This window comes from Macaca nemestrina, chromosome 18, assembly GCF_043159975.1.
Source record: "Macaca nemestrina isolate mMacNem1 chromosome 18, mMacNem.hap1, whole genome shotgun sequence".
Lineage (NCBI taxonomy): Eukaryota > Metazoa > Chordata > Mammalia > Primates > Cercopithecidae > Macaca > Macaca nemestrina.
Genome location: NC_092142.1, coordinates 14,579,664 through 14,599,910, shown reverse-complemented (window position 1 = coordinate 14,599,910; position 20,247 = coordinate 14,579,664). Strand labels below are relative to the sequence as shown.

Genomic DNA, 20,247 nt, shown 5'->3' with positions numbered 1-20,247 from the left:
GATGCTTGGGAGTTCTTTACCACATCCTTAATATTGAGTTTTTTCTCTATCATAGCAGTCTGTTTACTCCCCACAGAGCTCTTCTCACAATCTGTAATTCACTTGTTTTGCCTGTTTGTTAGCAAAACTAGACTGCAAGCTCCGTGAAGTCAGGCATCCATCTGTCTCGCTCACTTGTTGGGTCTCTGGAGTCTAGCACACTGGCCAATGAAGGAACACCTCTAATCATGCTGGCCATATCACCTCCTGAAGATTTCATTTCTGGACATGTCTGACCTTTAAGATATTATTTCTTATGTTGAGCTACAATCTAATACTTGGTAATATCGACCTAACTTAATACTAACTCTAATCCTATCATTAGGCCCAGAGAACAAACCTCCCTTCTACCTGACAATTGTCTCTCAACGTCTGAGAAGTTTTCAGACTGTTTCCGTATCTTCTCAATACTTAACAGACCCAAGGCTACCAAAAAATCAAGCTCCCAGTCTTAATAAATTCGTTGGAGAAGCAAAACAATGAAAGAAAATGTAACTTGGGAGTTGATGGTGGAGGTATAAGCTTTCGAGAATGCTTTGCCTTTAGAGAGAAAAACATCCTGGCCTGACCCATGTGTTAACCAAAGATGCAACGGAACTGTTCTTACTAGCCTCGTAAGTGATGAAGCTAGATGACTGAGATCATTTGGCGGAGGTGGGTGGGAGGTGCTAATGGTCAGCTCAAGGTGGCTTGTTGTGGGTAAGTGGCAATAAAGAAAAAATGTTGGGTGTGGAACTGTCCTTACCAGCCTCGTACGTGATGAGGTTAGATGACTGAGATCATTTGGCGGAGGTGGGTGGGAGGTGCTAATGGTCAGCTCAAGGTGGCTTGTTGTGGGTAAGTGGCAATAAAGAGAAAATGTTGGGTATGGAACTGTACCACGTAGACACAGACAAGGTCCAAGTAGTTGAAAACCTAGGGTTAGACTTGGGCTATTGCATTCTGTAGGACTTATAAACTGGATATATGTTCCTCACTGGACATATATCCACTTTAGATGGGGTCCTCTGGACACTAATTTTTTAATGGAACTGTATGGTAGAGGCATCTGTGGTACCAGCTGGTGTGGAAGTGTTAGTCCGTTAATTGGTTATGTGAAGAATCAAACCTTCCCTGTGTACCTAACATCATGTTTTAGCTTTGGGTCTTCATGTTGCTATCCAGTTTGGAGGAAGTAAGGCTGTGGGGTAAAAAGTTATTCAAATGGGAATAAACAGAAATGGTGGAATTCTCACTTCTTTTTTTTGAAAAAATACAGCAAATTAAGAAGAAATAAATCCTTTACCTTCTAAAATGTGCATCCTGACAAGTTCAGAACGATCTGGTCGACTCCGAATCTTGTGTTTCAAAAAGTTTTCGGTCTTTAAAAAGAAAAAAAGTCTTACCATAAATTATTTATTATTTATTGTGGTTTTAAATGTTGTTTAAGGTACTCTATTTAAATAAACAATACCCTTATGGTCAGGTGTTTGAGAGGAAGAGTAGAAATTAGCACTTAGAAAAACTATTATCCAACACATGATTTAAAGTGTAGCCTTCAAAATTGTACAGGGACTTGAAGAGTATGTTGGTATAAACTAAGCACTTTATAAACTTTTAAAACTTAACAACACTGAAAGGTCATGTTTTGAAGATAATTTTTTAATAAACATAGGATTTAAATCACTTAAATATCTAAAATCAATAAAGTCTATACTTCAGGTCCAGTAAAAATCCACCTAGATAACAAATTTCCTAAAAGTCTTAATGTATTTTCTTTGGTAAGTTCATATCCTTGATCAGATTTTCTTAATTACAAATGTATTCAACTCTTAAGGAAGAAAGCCTTAATATAGGTTTTATAAGACTATAAGAGATCATTATTGCATTCTAGAAAAATTCTTAAGAAAATTTTGGAATATGTTTATTTTCATGTTGCATGATAGAAATTTTCCCCAAAACAAACAAAATGAATGAATATTCATAATGGCATTTTTAAAGAAAAATCTTAACAATTATCATGTGCAAGTATGATGGTGCCATCTTAAAGAATAAAGCAGAGTTGAACGTAGCAATGTTTTCTGATTTAGCCATATTCCCCTACCGTTGGTCAAATGTACAGGTAACAGAGACCCAGTAGGGAAATCACCTAAGGATCTGGTGTCAGCACATCCTTGGCTGTCTCTCTGCAGGGGAAACAAATGACAGAAGTACCCCCTCTTATGCCTCTAAAAACTGTTGTTATGCTCTGAGAGCAAGAAAGCGAAGAAGTATGATTTGTCATTTTTGTACAAAACTAGTAACTGGTTTTAAAAGAACAAAATTTGAATGTCATGTATTTTTTACAAACCTCCAGATCAAACTGTCCCAGAGTAAATATTCTCTATGCCATGTATCCTGAAAATACACTATATTTTTCTCTATTGACATGTTTAGGAGTAAGACTGCTACTTGTACACAGGTATTTTAGAACAGAGGGAGAGAAGGAGAGAGAAGTAGAACATTTTAAAGTGAAATGTCTTACTCTGGCTCGTTCCAAGCTTTTTATCTGTTCATGGAATGCCGCTGGGCTCTTCAAAGCTGTCAGAAAAGAAATGGGTTCCACAGTATAAATGGAGTTCATACTTCAATCCAATGTTATAGTATATCATGTTGACAAACCTATTATTAATAGATCACATCTACAGTTCCATTAATTTACTAGTTCCATTAGGAGACCCACACAATTTGAAATCTTAAATGTTACAAGATAAAAATTATGTATTTCACAAATAAAGTAGACATTTAAAACACAGTTGTATACAAAATGACAATGCAAATATCAGCTCAGACCAGTTTTGACTACTCATAGCAAATCTCCATTGCCAAGGGGACTGTCTGATGACTCCTTGATGAGTCTTTGCTCTTAATGGTCATATAAGCTATAGAAAAAGTCCATATGTCCTTGGGAGTGATGTAACCTTGAACATTACACTGCACTTTGTGTCCAACAGATTTGCGGTATCATTTATTTAGAGCCCGTAACGGGCTCTGTGCTTAACCAAGGCTATGTTGCTGTTGGTCCCTGCAATAACCTTGCAAGGTAGGTATAAGCCCCAGGACAGGTGAAAGGCCCAAAGAGGTTAAGCGAATTCTTGAGGCCATACAACCAGATGGTGGTCAAAGTGGTATTTAAATCTAGAATTCTGAATTTGAAAGGTTCATGCTCTTTCTACCACACCACAGGGCAACTCACTGTAAAGACACAGTGACTCCTTAATATGCTAACTGATGGTAAATCAAATATTCTGGAATCCCAGTGTGAGGGTAAGCAGTGCTTACCAAAACATCACCTACAACAGTATTCTATCAATTATCTTTGCAAAATCTTGTCTGTGTATGTCCACCATTGCCTGGTAACACCCTGCACTTATAAGCATGGGCAGTCAGATGAATGGATGGGATAGAGGACCGGGATTCCTTGGGCTGTCACCTCCAAGACTTGACCAATCAGCTCTTACAGCATTATTTTCAGCTCTGGCACATGAAGCACCACAGAGACTCCCACGAGCCCAGTCCAGTCAGGTTTGGCTGAGGACCAGCCCCCAAAAGCAGATTAGAGCTGGCCTAGCAATGGTGTCTTAAATATCCTAATTTGATCCTTTTTGATTGATTGGTTCATAGTCAGGAATGTGGTGGTGGAGAAATCTGGCAGATTATCAAAGCACCTTTTGACTATCACAACGCTAGATTTAAAATATCTAGATTCTCGATTAATAGTAGTACAGGAAAAAAAAGGTTTTACTGGGAAAAATACATACTAAAGAGAAAAATCATTCCATATCACAAACCAAGAAAACAGTTTATCATAGCCATGATTCAGAAGACTGGAAAGCATAAATTAATTTTGTAATTTCTTTCTAGTGTTTTGAAACTGAGTAAGTTACCTCTTGGAAAGGTCAATTTTTACACAAAATCCAGATACACAATCCTAACGGCCTACACAAAACGGCCATTCCTCCCCACTAAAATATAAAACCACCTCCAAACTTGGTGACTAAAGGTAAAGAAAACAACTAGAACAAACATTCTAAAATTAATCAACTCTCAAAAATTTCTGAAAGGAACAAACCCTAGGGATACTAGGGAAATATCTGTACTTGAGCCAAAAATATGAATTACAAATGGAATGTTTATCAGTCCTGTAACTGAGATACATTTAATTACTATATATAGATCATAGCATAGCACTAAATATAATTAATTGGAATTAAATAAGTCTAAGTAAAAGTTATAAATTAATTTTATGTTTTTTGGCAAGTCTAATGAATTTCAAATCCGTTAGTATAGTGATTACTTTAGTCATTTCAAAACTAAAACAAATATTAAAGTTTAAAGAAAGAATGAATGTTAGCCCAATTACAGTGTAAAAGTGTTCTCTGTGTAATATAAAATTCAAGTCCCTCTTTTAAACTGCATCTGGTTTTTAAAATGTATTCTAAATAGGTGCCTGATTTTTCCTTGGAAATTCATTTGGTAATTGTTGATTAAATGGATACAACTGAAAGCAGAGCAAGATGCAGGCTCTTCTTGGACACGCCCTTCATGTTCTGTCACGTTAGGGATAGCAGTGATGGTATAAATCTTACGTGGCATGATGCCCTGGTCCACTAGTTGTTCTCTCGTCCTCCTTTGTTGCAGCCTCAGCTGGAGCACTGTGAAAAGGAAATAATCACCATTAGAGTTTATTGGCAACTGTGGGATCCAATTTATGTGATTCCAGAGGAGATGCAGTTAAGCTTTATCAAGCATCTTCTATTTCACAATTAAACAAGAAGGATATTACCTGGCACCACGTAAATTGTAAAAGGGAAATTATTTTGTAATTTCTGCCTGTTTAGTGAACACTAAAGTTTACACAGCATAAATGTTTTGTTTAGTTTATCCTAGTTTGATGACCAAAGCTATGTATTTGTTGTTTAAAACATTCACAGTACTCAAGAAAACAAACAAAAATAGTTGGTTTATACATTAAGACTTGCTAATAAATCTAATTCATAGAAATAAGAGACGTGAAATTCTTTGACACATCTTAGTTTTTTTAAAAAAGCAAATTAATAGCAAAAATTTATTTTAAGGAAAGACTGACTGTAAACAGCTTTAAGGAGGGCTGCTTGTGTAATAAAAATTGGACCTATGAGATATTCCTAATGATCCAAAGGGAAATTTCTAAATTAGGAATTTAAAGTTTAGTAATCTTTGCACAAACATAATACCATATCTCATTCTGTAAGTTCTAAGAAAGTCACAAATCAATTGACACCTTATTATTTTAATGAAAGTAAATTATTAGAACTGGCAGAGAATAAGATACACATTATGAAATGCAGACATCCAGTTTGCCAAATTTAATAAAAAATTAATTTTTTCTAGTTTTCTCAAGCAGATTCCTTTTATAAGCATCTACATATTTTTATGTGGAAAATGAGACTATTTCAAAATAAGGGGAATACAGGAGGTGGCTCTGAAAAATATTTTTCTTGCTTTGCTTTACATTCAAACCAAGTTTCCATTGTGATTTTAAGTTGCCACTTTGATTTTTGTTTCAAACCATGGATGAAAACCAAGATTAAAATGATTAAGAGTCTGCTTAAGGGTTGTCAATATGCTTTAAAAAATTACTTATGTGCCTTTCTTAAATGGCGGGAAGAGAAGACAGAATTTTCTAGTGAGTGGTGATGGCTGGAATGAGAGGCTCAAATGCAGTGCACATGGTGTCTCCCCCTTAAAATAAAACCCTGAGGCCTGCAAACGCAGGCAAGTGGCCTCATCCCTTGTTTTTCAGTTGGTCTTGTGCTGACTGCAGAGCAGAGCACAGTCTTAGGTAAAGTTCAGAAAGAATCTAAGTTGTCACATGGGTTTTAAAAATATTTTATCATTGTTTGATATGAATGTCATCATCTATCAGATACAGAAATAGGTTTGGGTTTTTGTTTGGTTTGAGGCCAAAGGATCACAAAGCTTCATTGATACCTATTTAGAACTGAAGCAACTGACAAGATTCTGCTACACAAAGCAAAATAAATAAAATTTCTTTAAAAAAGATACGCACATTCCTGACATTAAGATGTTCTGTGATACTTTGAATCAATTGTGCTCAATCAGAAAGATCTTTTTCCTAAGTTGATTGAGGATAGTATGTTCCCATTGTACTTTACTAGGAACAAAATAACCAAGAAGCTGACCTGTGCATCGTACAGCACCCAAAGACCTGTGTACTTTAACATTCTTCTAGGAATGCTAAAGTAAATGCTTGTCTGCGTTTAAGATAATCATATTCAAGAAGCAGAATCTCAAGAAAAAGACAACTGAGAGGAGAAAAGGGTTAGAACGGTTCTCCAGTTCAAAGATTGATACTTCTGGAACATGGGGGTCCATGTCTGTTGGAGAACCTCTAGCAGGAAAATCTTTCCTTTCTCCCAAGGGAATCCTCAAAAGAGTAAAAAAGAAAGAATAATGAAAACATCAATGGCCCCCTTTTTGGTTTAAAACAAAAACCAAACAAAGCACACATTTGTGAGACAAATCTATCAGACACAATACGTTTTTTGGGTGAATGACATCTTTGAATGATGCATCCATCTGCAACAACTTGATTTGCAAACCAACACTCTGATGACAACAGCTGGTTAGTCTTGGAAGCATCTCTTGATTGTACATTGGTCATTTCAGGTGCCTTCATTTACCAGGACAGCAATCCTGCCACCTGTATCATCTATGACCAGAAATCACACTTTCATGCTAACATGGAAAAAGGTACCTGCTATCAGGAGGGTAACACACAACATGGATGCATGTCACTCACATCTGTTTCTACTTCTAATACTTCTGACACCAGATGTGTGGGTTTTTTCCCTCATACCAACCAATTCTCCAACTCTGGATGCCCAACTGGGTGTCCAATGATTCAATTCTAACACTAGGTACCTGGAGTTAGTGTCAGATCCTACAAGTTAAAGGGCTCTATCCCCAGAGACTGCCCTCACTTCAGATGCCAACTGTTAGTCCAAACCACTCAGACTTTTGACCAGTGAATTATAAAGTTGGGAGGTTCCTATAATCCCCTCCCCAGGTTTGATAATTTGCTAGAACAGCTCACAGAACTCAGGAAGGCACTTAATCTATTATTAGTAGTTTATTATAAAGGATACAACTCAGACACAGCCAAATGGAAGAGACACAGGGCATGATATGGGAGAAGTGGCACAGAGCTCCCAGGCCCTCTCTAGGTACACCACCTTTCCTCTGGCCATGCCTTGGTCTTTCTGGTGATCAGCCCCTATCTGGAAGCTACCTAAAGGCTTTCAACTACCTGTCATCTCAGCAGCATACAAAAACCACTCTCATCACTCTAGAGAGTCCAAGGATCTTAGAAAGAAGCTCTTTGTCAAGAACTAGGGACTAAGACCAAATGTATAACAAATGATGCTCCTATTACTCAGGACATTTAGGAGAATTTTAGGAGTTCTGTGCCAGGAACCCGAGACAAAGAACACATATACATTTCTAATTATATTCACAATATCGTAGACACCAACCACCAATTATTAAAATCAAAGAACAAACAAAAAATCTGTGTTTTCTATGTGGCCAAATAAGCAACCAAACAACCGTACTTATACTGCTTGAAGGTAGGAGAATGATTTCCCCAATTAATGCTCTCATCATTGCCTATATAACTTTCCCAAGAAGCAAGAACCTCCCAATACAAGTATTATTCAAAGGAGCTGTGGCCATCAGCCTCCCCCAGGCACATTCATTTATTTAGAGCATATCTGTTAGGTGTCTGGGTACTGTATGGGGTACAAATCCGTGGGAAAGAGCAGCAGCAGTAGCTGTAAACAGATCTTTTTTAAGCGACGTTAGGAAGAACATGAATGGGAGGGGAGGCAGAATTGCAAGTAACTAGCCATTCTGTTAAGTATGTTATTACTCAGTTTTTTTTTTTTTTTTTTTTTTTTTTTTAGCTTTTATCTGCACCCATAGGTGGACAGGACTGGACATATTATATTGAATATGAGGCACTATGCCCTAGCAAGAGCTCAGGTACATTGCTACTTTGGGTTAGTATTAAAACGCAATTATACTTTGGGAGGCCGGGACGAGACGGGCAGATCACTTGAGGTCAGGAGTTTGAGACCAGCCTGGCCAAAATGGTGAAACCCGTCTCTACTGAAAATACAAAAACTAGCCAGGCAAGGTGGCAGGTGCCTGTAATCCCAGCTACTCAGGAGGCTGAGGCAGAAGAATCATTTGAACCCAGTGAGCTGAGATTGTGCCATTGTACTCCAGCCTGGGCAACAGAGCGATACTCTGTCTCAAAACAGAAACACACAATTATAGTATTATTTGTTGATGTCAGCTAAAACCAGTTATTCACAATTGACACATGTTATTCTGAGAGCAACTACTACTTATAAAAAGTACCAATCATATAGGTATAGACTCATAATTTTAGCAGATATCAAACTTGCTTTCAGAATTTCTGTTTATCAAATTAGTAATAAAATTAACGTATAAGTCACAGCAGATATCTGCACCCTAGACAGAGACCATCCAAGGCCAGGAAGAACATGGCTTGAATGATACAGGCAGCTTAACTGTCATGCCACACAGAAGTTAGGCAGAATGTGCTGGTGCTTATCCAGAACTGAGGAAGGGGTAAGGGACTCTGAAAACAGAGGACCAGACTCTTTTAATGATCAGAGAGGCATTTACGGTTGTGGGATCAGGAATGCTTTATCAAGTTTTCCTGGGATCTTCATGGGTTAAGCCTGGAGACCTTCTTCCTCCCTTTTCAGCCTCCATGCTCACCCTCCATGTTTGTATCTGCATGGAGGGAAAAAAGGCTTAGACCACTGAATGTCACTCAGCCTTGCACAGTTGTCTGACACACTGTGCTTGTGTTGACAAGATTTCATATCTGTAGCTGCAACCAAAGACTAGACACCGGCCTGGTACTGCTTTCCTGCGGCAGAGGCAGTCTGGCAATGGCCTCATGTGTCAAAACTGAATCCAAGAGCATTCTCTCCTGGTGACTTGTTGAGTGGATGAACCGTACTCTTGGGTTGACATCATAGCCTCCATCCTCTTAGTAAGTTGAGTAACATTCAGTATCTTCCATGGCCATCTTGCAAATAGTAGCATGCAAGAAAAGGATACACGTACAAACTATAGAATCCTCAGGGGAATAAATAGTTCAAAACACTGAGTGTGTACATCCTTTCAGAAACAAAGGACATAAGTAATAACGAGAAATAGACTTCACGTTACAATTGCTCACATTTGAACATTTTCAAAGAATATTAATTTTGAAAAAGGTAAAGGCTAAACAATCCAACACATGGTCCTAAGAAATCCTGAAGTTTAGAATCATGGTTTAAAACAGGGTATAAACCTGTTTCATTTTATCAGAAAGGGGGGGCAGATATAAAACAGCATATCTCATATAGGTAGCATTGTATTCTCTGGGCAAAACATTAACCCCAAGTTGAGAATTCTACAGTAGTTGTATATTTCCAGATGACAAAACTCACAAGAGGCAGGCAAAGCACCTTCATGGATGGAGGGAGATGAGGTTATACATCCATTTACTTCTGTACGTATCCCATCTTTCCTAACTAGCCTGGGTCCCAGGAATTTTTATTAAAAAAATCTTTTCACACATGATAAGAGCCAAATATGTCCATTACACAAAATATGGAAATAGAAAACAGTAGGATAAAAAACTAGAAAATCACCGATAATATCATCCAGAGACACACAACTAGAGTTACCACATATTTCCTGTCTTTTCTCTTAGCATAAATTTTGATTCTCTGCTTCTACATACTCCAATCACTCTGTAACTACAATGATAAATATTATTTTAGTGGCTACATAAAATATTCTGTTAGGTGGATATGGCATAGTTTACTAAATAGTCCCTGCTTATCACTTAGGTTGTTTCCAGTTTTTTAACTATAAAAAATGCTGTGGTGGAATTTTTGTGTAGAAACTCCTCATTTCAGTTATTCCCTTAATTTGAATTCTTAAAAGGAAGACTGTTCCAATATAATCTATATAAAGCATGATCATAAGTAATGAGACTAATTTCTTCAAGTATTAACTGTCATCTTTTGCAATTATAGTAGACATCTGTGAACATGGATACAGATGGCTATTTCATTTAGAGAAAAAAATTTAATTACTGAATTATGATCTTTTATCTCTTAGGGCTAACATTTACAGTTTCCTGTTACCTTTCAATAAGGAGAAAAGGGCGTATAATTTTGACATTTTTACTTAATCCTTATTCCTTATCACAACACATAAAAACAGTATTATGTCAATAGAGGTGCTGTGAATTTGCTCTACTTTTATGCAAGAAAAGTAAAAATTTGATTTTAATCCCAATTCCAAAAAAATGAAAGGTAGCTTATCCAATGATATACTGAAATGTCATTCCCAGCAATATGGTAGTTTAGATATATAGTATCTTAAGTGTTACAGCTCTTTAAGAATTTGTCTAGCAGGTTTTCCATAAAAAAAAAAGTATCTTCTTTTAGCTCCTTTCCCCTGCTTCTTAAATGGTTCAGAGTGCTTTTGAACAAAATTTTAAGATTCGTTTCCAATATAAAAAAGCTGTAAGGCCAAACTCGGTGGTTCATGCCTGTAATCCCAGTGTTTTGGGAGGCTGAAGAGGGAGGATGGCTCGAGACCAGGAGTTTGAGAACAGCCTGGGCAAACATAGTGAGACACTGTCTCTACCAAAAAATAAATAAATAAATAAATAAATAAATAAATAAATAAATAAATAAAAATAAAAAAATTAGCTGGCATGGTAGCACACACCCGTAGTCCCAGCTACTTGGGAGGCTCTGAGGTAGGAGGATCACTTGAGCCCACGAGTTCGAGGCTACACAGTGAGCTATGATTGTACCACTGCACTCAAGCCTGGGCAATAGAGCAAGAACTCTGTCTCAAACACACACACACACAAAACAAAATCTTTAAAATACAATAACTTCTTGATACTTATAAACCTAATTCAAAAATTTCACATGCTTTTGAACGAAGATATGTCTTTTCTCTTTTGATTCCATAAGTAGAATGTTGAATTTTTTTTTTTTGAAACAGAGTCTTCCTCTGTTGCCCAGGCTGGAGTGCAGTGGTGAGATCTTGACTCACTGCAACCTCTGCCTCCCGGGTTCAAGTGATTCTTTGCCTCAGCTTCCTGAGTAGCTGGGATTACAGGTGTGTACCACCATGCCCGGCTCATTTGTTGTATTTTTAGTAGATGGGGTTTTGCTATGTTGACCAGGCTGGTCTCAAACTCCTGGCCTCAAGTGTTCCATACGCCTTGGCCTCCCAAAGTGTGAAATGTTTTCTTAATACGATGTAATTAAAGTGTCTTTTCCCCTTAAAGGAAACAACACATTGTATGCAGCATATTAATAACAAAGAGCAGCTTAGTTTGAGTTAAGCAAGCCGAAGCAAAGCATGGCTGTGGCCCTGAGTTTTCAGTGGGACATCGAGGATTGCATGTTATCAAAACAAAGCAGAAATGACACTTTCTGGGAAGCATAATGGCAGGCAGCCATGGTCTTGGAAATTCTTTATGAATAGCTGGATTTCAGTTATGGGGTATGAAGGAGGGTGGGAAAGGGGAGAGGGGAGAGGTGATGAGCCACTATCTGTGAGTTAGAGAGAAGCTCCAAAGTATATTACTTAATTACAGGACAATGGACAGAACAAACTTCAGGATCATGAGGAGTAAAAAAAAAAAAAAAAAGAACACCTGAGCAGTCAAGTGAGGGTTAGAAGAACCATCTCTGAAGATGGAAAACTAAAGAATACTCTAGAATTGACAATGTATTGACTCTGAAGTCAGTACTAGGTAATAAACAGATTCTAGTTTCAGTTGTTTATTTTTCAAACCGATGTCAGGGTAGTTAAGAGAATGAAGTGGTTGGACTTTGGCAAACATTTATTATGCATTGTTTAAACAGTATTAAGTGAAGGCCTGATCCTGTAAAAACAAGACAGTTTAGAAAAGCCAACTTCCTCATATTATCTTTTGAGCTTGGATACAGGAGGGATTAATTGGATTCCATTCAATAGTTGTTTCAGTGTTTCATCAGATAGCAGTGTAGTGGCCAAATGTAGAATTGCACTTGTTTAATCAGCTAAGGACTTGAAAACAATTATACTGAAAGGGCAAAAGACTGATGAACTACTTTTCCTGTCTCTTAAAAATAAATGTTTAAAATGGTGGTGGCTATTACTAATTATTACCACTACTGTTACATTAGACGCTTGGTGAAAATAATACTTTTTTCTCCAAATATAAAACCATAAGGCTTAAAAAATTTTAGTTCCACAAAGATCCACACACTTATAGTTCTCTGTTGTGAATAGTTTATTTTGCAGTCAAAGGGGAGAAAGTCAAATCATGAAGGGTCTCCTTCTGAGCCCGGGACTCAAACAGAACACGATGTGTACTGCTAGTATCTTCATTTAAGAATCCCTGTTTTATAATACATTTTACTTTTATTTGTTAAAATAAAGTATATATGCACATAAAAGAGATTCTAAAAAGCAAAGTGAAAGTTAATCCATACTACTTCAGACCTCCAGTCCTTCTCCCCAGAGGTAACCGCTGTTAGATTTCTATGGCTCCAGAAGATGTTTTGTGAATTGTCCACCAATGTTATATATAAAATGTGCAAAGGAAGTGTATGTGTCAGATAATACTATTTATATAGTTTGGTAATTTGCTCAAAGAATATCATGGAATCCAGCTCTTTCTTAAAGGCTGTATCTAACATATGGATGTATTATTTATATACTTAAGGTACCAGATTTTTTGCTATTACAAATAATGGTATAATGAATATCCTCATTCATTGTGGGGGCATCCTTTGATGATATATCAATACATTAAATTTCTAATGATGGAACACACACTTAAAATTTTGATAGGGTCACTTTGCCTTCCAAATGGTTGTGCCAATCTGTAGTCCCATCTACAAGATAGTACCTTTTTATTTTTCCCCTTCCCCACAATGTATAACATTAAGTTTTAAGGTAAATTTAAATTCAGAAGCAAAGATTACCTCCTCTCACCTAAGGGTACTGGTGATATTATGTCAAATAATACAAATAACTAATAAGCAGTGAAGAACTAAGATATAAAAACAATTAGTGAGGACAATGGGGCTGGGTTTCTGACTCAATGGGAAATATTTACTGTGGTTGTCAAAAGCTCAGGGTAAGCTTTCTCTTGAAACCAAACATTTATTTCTAAATTTCACAGAATTTTCCGATGTTCCAGGATAGAAACTTTGAGCACAGGACTTATTTTTTTCTTCAACTCCATCATGGCTGAGAGATGTAAAGAATAGATTTGAGATACATTTAGAATAAAATCAACAGTGGATGGTAAGGGAGTGGATAGTGGGTTTGAAGGAGGAGGAGGTCACAAAGATGACCCTGGGTTTCAGGCTTAAGCACCTGGGTAGAGCACTTACTGAGATAAGGAATGCATGCTGGCTATTAGGAAGCGCAGTCTTGGGCATAGCAAGTGGAGAATAGCAAGTGGAGATGTCAAAATGGCAGTTGGCTACATGGGTCTGGATTTCAGAAGGTCTTGGCAGAGACTGGAATTTGGAAGTTGTTGCTTATGTAGTGTTTGAAGCCACAGGAGTTTGCTGAGGCAGAGAATATAAATAGGAAAAGAAATCCCGGGGCTGAGCACTTAAGAAAGCCAACAAATAGAAGCCAGTTACAGGTCAGATAGGGAAGGAAGATCCAACAAAGAGGAAGGCAGAGGAAGCTGCCTAAAAAGGTGGAGGAACCAGGAGGGTGTGTGTGAATTTTTAAAGGAGGCATGATCAAGTGTGTCAACTGCTGCTGTTTTAATCCCTGGAGGAGCTACTTTTGTGAAGTGACGGATGTAAGTCAGGCTGGAGGAGGTCAGGGGTGAATGAGAGGCAAGAGTGTGAGTGCACCAAGTGTAAGCATGCTTTCAAGATGATGCCCAGGAAAAGCAAGGGAGAAAGTGAAAACTTGAGGGTGTGACACTAAGTTGGAAAATACTTGAGCAAGTTTATAATTGATGAAGAGCAAGAGAGAGGGAAGGGGAGAAGAAAGAAATGAGAATGAATACAAATGAGAGAATGAACAAGAGCGTAAGAGATAGCAAGTTTCTTGAAGGCAGCAGGAAGGGGACAGATGTACAAAGACATCCTTTATTAAGAGACACTTCCTCTATCGTAACAGGAGGGCAATGAGGATTGGCTACTGCTGCAGGAAGCTTTATAGCTTTGGTCTGGGACATCTAGGGAGTTCCCAGATGATGGCTTTTAACTTTTCAGAGAAGTTGAAAGAAAGGTCATCTGTTCCAAGTGAGATGGGCAAAGGGAAAGTTAATTTTGAGGCCAGTGAAGGAGGTCTGGAATAATCATGGTAGACTGTGAAGAGAAAGTCAAAAAGAGAAACATGGTTATGCATTACCGAATGCTCCAACTAGTAAAGGCAACAGCCAGGGGGAGAGAAATCAGGAAACTGCTCAGCAAGTTATTCACTGGTATCATTTTTATCAGAGGAAAATGGTATCATTTTTATCAGAGGAAAATACCACAAGGTACATAATTAGAACATTTAGCAGTTCTTTCTAAAGTCTTTCCTAAAGAAGTTCTTTTCTAAATTGAATATAATTTGAGTTTATAACAATTGCAGCCCAGCAATTCTACTCCTAGGTGAAATAAGAATTGGAAACAAGTACTCAAACAAGTACATGTACACACATGTCCATAGCAACTCTATTCACAATAGCCAAGAGGCAGAAACTGCCCAAATGTCATCAACAGATGAATGGATAAACAAATTGTGGCATATCCATACAATGGAATATTATTCAGTCATAAAAAGAAATTAAATACTCATACTACAATGTGGATGAAACTGAAAAACATTACAAGGAAAAAAAGCCAGATATAAAAGCTCACATATTGTATGAGTCCCCATTTACATGAAATATCCAGAATTGGTAAATTCAGAGACAGAGTGCAGATTGGTGGTTGCCAGGGATTGGGGGGAAGGGAGCATGAGAGCAACTGCTTAATCGCTAATTTTATGTTATGTGAATTTCACTTCAACAATTAAAAAAAAGAAACAGTTAGCAGAACAGACATTATGAAACTAATTTCTCAATAATCACATCTCTTATTTCCTACCCACCCCTGGCTGGCCCCTCTCACCACCATAATTCCATTAACCACTGATAATGATTTCATCTTTTAACAATTTGGTAACTACAATAACTACATTATATATTCCCCATCACACTGCACTCCAGATATCTATATTTTGCCTCTATTTGCCCTACTAGACCTCATCCTTACATTTCTAGCACCTTCCACAATGCTTACCATATATATAAGTTTTAATAAACCTGTTTTACTCAAGTTTGCATGGTATACTTAGAGCATATAACTGAGTTGCTACTTTCTAAGAAAACAGAATACAATGTCACATTTAAGAATAAATTACCAAAATAATTTTCTATGGGCAAGTGATTATCATGGGGGCAAAACCAACACTGTTTGACTTCACTGTGGGGATCTGGAGTTTGGGGTTACTTTTGAATTGCTGATGATGGTAGGAACGAAGACAAAATGTAATTATGTTGTTCTGAAGGGTAAAAGACTAAAAAGGAGAGGCTATGAGCAAAAAAGTAAAGAAGGGCATGAAAAAGTGGTAGATTTCTCCACTTAGAATTAACGCGAAATTCAAGCTGCACTTAGAATTAATGCGAAATTCAAGCTGCATTAAAGAAGAGAAAGCACTGGCCGGGCGCAATGGCTCACGCCTACAATCCCAGCACTTTGGAAGGCTGAGGCAGGTGGATCACTTGAGGTCAGGAGTTGGAGACCAGTCTGGCCAATATGGTGAAACCGCTATTAAAAATACAAAAATCAGCCAGGCGTGGTGGCGCATGCTTGTAATCCCAGCTACTTGGGATGCTGAGGTGGAGGTGGGGTGGGGATAGCTTGAACCCGGGAGGCGGAGGTTGTAGTGAGCCGAGATCACGGCACTGCACTCCAGTCTAGGCAACAGAGTGAGACTCCATCTCAAAAAAAAAAAAAAAAAAAGAAAAAAACAAAAAGAAGAGAAAGCACTAACGTACTCTCATGGATGATAAAAAGTAGTAACTGAATATCACAAATTTTGGGTTATATTTCAAGGGTGCTAATTTGCCAATTATAAAATAGGTGCTTCTTCAAAGAATTTAAAAAAGTGGAATGCAAACAGGCCAGAAATAAAATGGTGGTTTGTTCTGTAAAAGCTGTGCTAGCTGCACTGAGTAAGCAAACTTCCACCAGCACTTCCTGTCTGAAACAAAAGCAGAGCTCCACAGTGTGCACATAAATATCAACCCCAGACACTACAAAGAGCAAACAGCATTTTCATCAGGAATTTTGATATTATGACTATTTTCGGATGAAAAAGGGAGCAACAACATCAAGTTAACTGAAAAACTATTCAAATTAGTGTTTGAAAAAAGTTAGGCTCTAGACCAAGTGGTAATACTGCCTTTGATTTCAACGTAAGAAAGTCTACTGCATTCTTATTAAGTACACAGAATTGGAAAAGGAGGGGAAGTGGCAGGTGGTATAGACCTGGGAATTCTAAACCACCATCCCTTGCCTGTAAGGAAGTCCCACAATCTAGAATGTAGCATCTATCTTCCCTTAGAAATTAAAGAGCAAAATTAAAGTAAAAACTAAAATGCTAACAGGACCGCCATTATTCCAGACTAATATACTTCAAGTTTCCTACAATAATCTGCAGCATGAGGTCAGGAAGACAATGTTTCAACACTCAGCTTTGGAAATTTACAGGAGCTTTGATAACTCTCTGGTTGGCTGCTGCTTCTGTTGCCATGGAAACAGACTGCTAAAAATGGGGCATGTTTCTTTAAACTCATCATACCTTCACACAAATTCCTTTCTCCTTTTTGTCAAAAGTTGGAATGAATTTAAAGTATGCTTCTCGTGATATGACAGTATGATGTCAAGCCAGGGGCCTGGTACAGAATGGCAGAGATAACATTAGCCTGCGACAGATATACATAAAGATATTACAAATATTTGCATTTAAAAATCTCATTTGGCTAAAAAGTAGTAGAAATAAAGTCCACAGTAGGATAAATGTTAAGTATAACACGAATAACAGGCACTTCAAAAGCAAAATCATCCACTTAATTGTCTGATCACCAACAATGCAGAGGTTAAAACAATACTTGATTTTTTTTTTTTTTTTTTTTTTTTGAGACGGAGTCTCGCTCTGTCGCCCAGACTGGAGTGCAGTGGCGCGATCTCGGCTCACTGCAAGCTCCGCCTCCCGGGTTCACGCCATTCTCCTGCCTCAGCCTCCGGAGTAGCTGGGACTACGGGCGCCCGCCACCACGCCCGGCTAATTTCTTTTTGTATTTTTAGTAGAGACGGGGTTTCACCGTGTTAGCCAGGATGGTCTCGATCTCCTGACCTCGTGATCCGCCCGCCTCGGCCTCCCCAAGTGCTGGGATTACAGGCTTGAGCCACTGCGCCCGGCCTTGATTTTTCAAACAATTCATTTTTAACCTATAAGATCATGTTGGTTCTATCCTTAAAAGTTCTAAATTCCTTATCTATATGGTTCCCAAAGAAGATAATGTTTATTTTTCCTATTTTTGGGGCAATATAAAATTCTACACTCCACCATGGTTTAGAATTTCAGTGTGCAGCTATAGGTAGAGCTAGTGCTATAAGTTAAAGCTCTGCTTCTAAATCCCTCTATAATGGAAAAATGTACATTGTACAGAATGTTCTCACGTTTCTTAATACAAATTCGTAAGGTGGGCCCTCTGAATAAAAGAACAATTAACAACAAAACAGGGAAACAGTGGAATGTTGTTTACCTCCAATTTTTCCCAGAATAGTAAGCACACACTACTCTGTTGACGTCAGATGATCCAGACTCAGTATCTTGGTTTTTCTTGCCATTTTGTGGATTCAGGAATGGGGCTGATACAAACACACACTCAAATATATTTACATATACACATTTGTAGATATACCTGTGTATATATATACACACATGTGCAATTTGCCTAGCAAAACATAAGGACAACTAAGAACTGCCATAACGTGTGTGTTATCCTAATATCATAGCAACTGTGTGAGATGCTCCAGACAATGATGGACCAAGCAGCTATGCGCAGCATGGAGGATTGCCACATTATCCCTTGCCATGCACAAGAGTCAATTGTTTTGGTATTAGAATGTCATGTTTCATGACATGTTTCAATGTCAGTAGTATGTGGTGAAAAGTTCTGATGTTTGGATGTTTTTGGTGTTTAAACTCCAAGATAGACAGTCTCCTTGCTCTACTGTTTAGATTCAAATAAACGAGAAAAAGGGCAACTCTAGCAGATGATCATGCATGCTAGAATGCAGAGACTGGACACTTGCACCTCCTCAGAAATCGTATTCAGTTGGGAAATTGCCAGCCTGTGTACATTCACCTGCTTCAGCAGCCTAGAAATTGGTTTTACTTTGCCCCTCACTGGAAAGGATGGCCAAGTGGGTCAAACTGAGCTTTAATGTGGGCTCGTTGCTTGTCAGACTCCATCCTGGGAGCTTTATAGCTATCACCACATCTAATCCTCATAACAACCCTACATGGTGGGTACCAATACTGAGTTTTACAGAGGAATTAAGCATTTATCCAAGATCACACAGCTAGTGAGAAGCAGAGCCAGAATTAAGGGGGAAAATTTAGTCTTTCCACAAGATAATTTTTCAAAAAAAAAAAAAGCAAAGCAAAGCATACAAAAAGAAATATTTCCTAATATGCTATTAAGTTTTGGCCACTGTACCAACTAACCTCATCAGTGCTTTTGTTCACACTATCTCTATTTTATAAGAAATCTTGTACCTTAACATTCCAATAGAAAAATTCTCACATCAGTAAGAGTTCACTGGTGTTATAGACCGAACTGTATCCCTCTCGAATTCCTACATGGAAGCCCTAACTCCCAATGTGACTGCATTTGGAAAAACGGCTTTTCACAGGTAAAGTTAAATGAGGTCATGAGGTTGGGACCCTGATCTGACAGGGTTAGTGTCTTCATGAGAAGAGACACCAGAGAGCTCACCTTCCCTCTTCCTCTCCCTGCACATGCACAGCAAGAAGGCTACAAGCCAGGAAGAGACCCACTACCATTAACTGGTCCTACCAGGCTTCCTAGCCTCAGAACTGTGAGAAAAGTGACTTCTGCTGTTTAAGCCGTGTAGTCCATGGTATTTTGTTATTGCAGTATAAGCTGACTAATACAACTGGGAAGACACAAAGAAATGTTGAGATTCTCTTTGCCATTCTGATGCCTGCTAAAAAATCCTGATAAAGCTATCTTTAGGAAACAATGGAAAACCCAATGTTTCAAACTTATCTATGTTTTTTCCTGAAAGTTTTTAATAAATTAAAGTGGTGTTATGATAGTACAGATGCTCCTTCACTTACGATGGGTTTAAGTCGAAAACTGTAAGTCAAAACGCATTTAATACTTTGATAAACCCATCATAAAGTCAAAAATCCTAAGTTGAATCACTGTAAGCAGGGACTATATCACCTTAATGAGGTGAGACTGACATGATGAAATAGTAATCAAGGCCTATCCTGATGCTGAATGTAGGTTTTAAAATGGTTTTAATGGTAATTTTGATGTGCTTTTTTCCTTTAGTTGATGGAATCAGGATAAGCACAGCAGCCCTAGGAACACTTTCCTGATTATTCTATCCCAGGAAATAAACATCCTCCTGTGAAACAATATTTACCAAGTGAGCAGCAGATGTCATGGGCCGGCAGGTGCAAGCACAGTGGTGAACAAAATAGACTTAGCGCCATCCTCATAGATCTTACAGTCTAGAGGGGGAGAGGGATATTGAATAAAATAGTGATAGATACATACAAAGACTACAAGGATCTAAGTCAGTTTGAGGAGGGAGCAGTGGTACTGAAGGGCCTCTGTGAGAAGGCAACATCTGAAGTGAAACTGAAAGGGTGAGCTGCAAGTGCTCAGGCCAGGGGCTGGGGAGGGGAGGCATTCTAGAGAGAAGAGAGATGAGGGAGAGGGAGTCCAGCGGCTTCTGGAAACACAGGCAG

General features: G+C 38.1%; 1 protein-coding gene and 1 pseudogene across 11 annotated transcripts in view; one reads left to right on the top strand and one right to left on the bottom strand.

Annotated features, from left to right (window-relative positions):
- The window catches only part of MRTFB (myocardin related transcription factor B), a 262,686-nt gene that overhangs the window by 55,649 nt on the left and 186,790 nt on the right, over positions 1–20,247 (bottom strand). For all 11 annotated transcript variants that reach the window (XM_071084138.1, XM_071084137.1, XM_011717424.2 and 8 more), the window contains 3 exons: positions 4,647–4,712; positions 2,543–2,598; positions 1,325–1,400 (listed from right to left, as the gene is read on the bottom strand). In XM_071084138.1, the coding sequence (XP_070940239.1) occupies positions 1,325–1,400; positions 2,543–2,598; positions 4,647–4,712 (198 nt within the window). The remainder of the gene's footprint in view (positions 1–1,324; positions 1,401–2,542; positions 2,599–4,646; positions 4,713–20,247) is intronic.
- On the top strand, positions 10,538–10,581 carry LOC112424289 (U7 small nuclear RNA; annotated as a pseudogene).